This window comes from Vigna angularis, chromosome 7, assembly GCF_016808095.1.
Source record: "Vigna angularis cultivar LongXiaoDou No.4 chromosome 7, ASM1680809v1, whole genome shotgun sequence".
Taxonomy (NCBI): domain Eukaryota; kingdom Viridiplantae; phylum Streptophyta; class Magnoliopsida; order Fabales; family Fabaceae; genus Vigna; species Vigna angularis.
In genome coordinates this window covers 21,358,210-21,362,159 of record NC_068976.1, presented here as the reverse complement: position 1 = coordinate 21,362,159, position 3,950 = coordinate 21,358,210, and the positions used below count along the sequence as shown (strand labels likewise).

Below are 3,950 nucleotides of genomic sequence, written 5' to 3'. Positions count from 1 at the left end.
GACTTGTTGCTTTATAGACCGACTCGTCCGGACCAGAATGATTACCGAGCTATGGCGGGTTATGCACTCGTGGTGGCCTCTACTGCTTTGCAAAGCCATTGCCAATGGGTTCCACCCTACCACCCTCACGAGGTTAGTCCGTTCCCTGCCCTGGAGCATACTGGAAGCCTCCAAGACTAGGACCTCCTGCTACTCCTCACCACATGGATCAATCCTCTCTAATTGAGAGTGAAAGGCCATTGGAGCGTCAGGAAAACCCCCAAGATTGAGCTACCATGAAATCATTCTGTACACCCCAAATCACCACCATGTATCCTCTCCTTGAGGATCATGGAATTACGTCCACCACCATGTATCCTCCCCTTGAGGATCATGGAATTACGTCCATGAATCATATTTTTACTTTGAAACTTTACCCAAGTCATGAATAACCAGATATTCCCATATAATCACCGTAAATCCAACATGTCTCATATATTCACATAAATCACAACACAGTATATATTTTCCAAACATTTTGCACATAATTCAATTCAAGAGGAAGTGAACTTAAAACCCATAATTGCAGAATACTATTTGGACGTACGTTATCCGCCAAATGGTATTGAACGAACACTATTTCACCGAACCCACTATTAGGCCGAACGCTGAGACCGAGAACTTAGGCCGAACGCTATTTCCCCGAACACCATATTGGACGAACGCTAACACCGAACGCTGGACGAACGCTAAAACCGAACACCTTACTGGATTACACCCTATTCTACCGAACGCTAAATCCAAACGCCAACTGGATTAAACACTATTCGGACGAACGCTATTACCACTCACTGGATTAAACGCTATTGGCCGAACACTAAGATCAATTTCTTAGGCAGAACGCTTAACTACCGAACGCCAAATTTGACACTGTTTGGACGAGCGTTCAAAGACCAAACCTCAACAAGATCGAACACTCACAATCACTAAATCTGAGAATACCTCATTAAAAGCGAACGCTTATACTTTCTAGTACAGAATCAAGACCGAACGCCAAATAGCACCGTCTGAGAATACCAATTGAAAGACGAACGCCTACGATCACTATTTCACGAAGACTGAAACCCCAAGATTGAAGCCTATCAATTTAAGACCAAATGCTTAGAATCACTAGTTGAGATTACCAACTAAAAACTGAACGCTCAAGATTGGTACGAGTCCAAATCAGAAACGAACGCCTAACATCTCTAATTCACTGGATAATATTTTGACGAACGTCTAATATTTTACTAATTCAAGAACGAACGCTAAGATTTGAAGCCTGAGAAAAAGATGCTCAAGATCGAACGCTACAAATTACCTAAGAATACTTACTTAGGGCCGAACGCTCACAATCAGAATTTCACTAAGACCGAACGCTCAATTGAAACTTCCAATTCCTATGACCGAACGTTCGAGATAGACCGAACGTTCAGGATATTTTGGCCGACCACTAACTGATCGAGCACTGTGCGGACGAACGTCCTATTTTGACCAAACTTGAACGTATGCGCAATTCTGCAGAATTCTGCAGAATCGCACCAGGTTTTCCAGAAAATGCAGAAACTCCATTTTTCATCCCCTCCTTCCCAGATTTTCTTCAACAACACAATTTTACAACCACTCATACGGATTCATACACAACAAAGTCACTCTAAGTACGAAATTTATTCATCAACGACATTATATTATAGATTTCTATACACACATACATGGTTCATACAATCCAGAGAAAAGGATCTAGCTCCCCTTACCTCTTGAAGACTTCCTTGAATCTTGAATCTATCTCTCCCAAGACTTGCAGTACCAAGGTCTCCTTGCCAGTTCCAGAGCTCTCAACCTCACCTTTCAGATTTTTGCAGCAAAACTCCATTTCTTCCTCTCTGTATTTTTAAAGCCATGCCTTCTCCCTTGTTGCTCTTGGACGGTGCAGAATGAAGGAAAGGGACCTCTGAGTGCTGCTCCCCATTAGCAAATAAAATAGAAGCCCACTTCTGATATTGGGGCGGCTGGTGCTTCCAAGCATGATGACTGCCGCCCCCCCTCCCACTGAGAACGTGCGGTCATTACAGTTGATGTTGGGCCATAACGAGGTCAACATCTAAGATATTGTTATTGGGCCAATGATTTGCGCAAATAAAACAGTTAAAAAATTAATAACACAACGATTACAGATATTGATTAAAGATATTTGTACCATAGTTATATTGATTAAAAAATAGTTAATGTAATATTTTATTGATATTTATATTTTATATTATAATTAAAAGTCAATAAAATAATAAATATAATAAAATCCTATACTTTAAATTATTATATTTTGTAAATTAATTATTTTTAATAGTTTTTCATTTTGAAATTAACTTTTTTATTTATTAAAAAAATTATGATGTAAGTCAATAAAATCATTTACAAACTTTCAGAATTTCTTTTTATTTCTTTTATCTTTTCCTTAATCCAAATAATCATATTTTTTTCTTCAAATCCAATCGTTTTCACTCTCTTAAATTTATCCTACAATCCAAACACAAGCTAAACACTCGTTATTTTAATTTTTCTCATCTCTTATAGAAGATTAAATTAGAAAACTCTCTTAGTAAAAAAAATTAATATTTATATTAACAAATAATTAATATTTTTATTTTTAATTATTTTTTGAAATTTATGTTTTTTCTTTGTTAATATTTTCACTTTACTTCATCTTATATCTTTTTATAATTTATTAACTATAAAAGCGAGAAGTTAATTTTCTTTTAAGGAAAAACAAATTCTAACGTCAAGAAAGCAAAAAGAAAACGAAAAAAAAAATCATTAAATATTCCCAACAAGAACATTACATATAAAAAACCGTTAGAAAAAAAAATAAAAAAAGATGAACAAAATGTAACTCATACTTGATCATATTATTCTGCGGACCATTCTCCAAGAAATAGGAAAAGAACAAAAAGTCATCAATAGTCATAAATAACGGTAACCTGATGTATGTGGCTATAAAAGGAACATCTCCCTCAGTGTTCCATTCATCCAAAATCAAAGCACAAGATTGAATCACTTAGATAAACCTCTCTGTCAAAATGAAGACTGTCTTTGTATCATTCTTCACTCTGTTAATTGTGTTAGTCTTCACAGTTACTGCCACAAAGCCATCAAAGGGCATAACCTGTGAGCAGGAAAAAGCCTTAGCGAGGCCATGCTTAGAATATCTAACAAAGAAAACTGATGCCCCTTCAACTTCTTGCTGCGATGGGATGAAAAAAATCATATCTTCATCACCTACAAAGGAAGAAAAACAAGCTGCATGTACGTGCCTAAGGGAAGCAGGCAATCGTATTCCTAACCTAGACAAACTCAGACTCAATAGTCTTTGCAAAGATTGCAAAATCAAGCTCCATAATCTCATGTCCAATGACTTGAATTGCATCATGTAAGAATTCTTTTGTACGTATACAATTCATGTTATTAGCTTTCACTCATTTGCTTTCCTCACATTTCCTTTCTTTTCTTTTTTTTCAGACTTGATTAAGCTAGGAACGGTGCATTATGCTGGGAATTTTCTATTTCTGTCACACAGAATAACATTGTTTGTTGAACTTCTCTCAACAAACATTTATGTTGAAATTAATAATTAATGAATATGCTTTATATATATTCTTGGTGTCTTCTCTTAATTTCTTTCCATCTAATTATGATCAACCATTTATGTTTAATGTTTAAAATCTTGACTCTAATCCAAAATAAATCCAATAGAAATAAATTATCATTTTATAGATGAAATTAGTTAGGCTTTGTTACATGTTAGATGATGAGATCAATATAGATTAATTAGTGTTGTTAAACGACTAATTTAATAGTTAACCAAAAAAATTCGAACTTGACCTGGTCCATCACGGGTGGATGAGTTAAACGGATCGATTCATTATCTCACTTAATTA

At 35.5% G+C, this 3,950-nt stretch overlaps 1 protein-coding gene across 1 annotated transcript; it reads left to right on the top strand.

Annotated features, from left to right (window-relative positions):
- Positions 1–3,029: 3,029 nt before the first annotated feature.
- Positions 3,030–3,664, top strand: LOC108337796 (non-specific lipid-transfer protein A). The gene is made up of 2 exons (XM_017574392.2): positions 3,030–3,442; positions 3,532–3,664. The coding sequence occupies exons 1-2, from the start codon at positions 3,093–3,095 to the stop codon at positions 3,539–3,541; spliced, it is 360 nt and encodes a 119-aa protein (XP_017429881.1). The 5' UTR covers positions 3,030–3,092; the 3' UTR covers positions 3,542–3,664.
- The last annotated feature ends 286 nt before the right edge of the window (positions 3,665–3,950 follow it).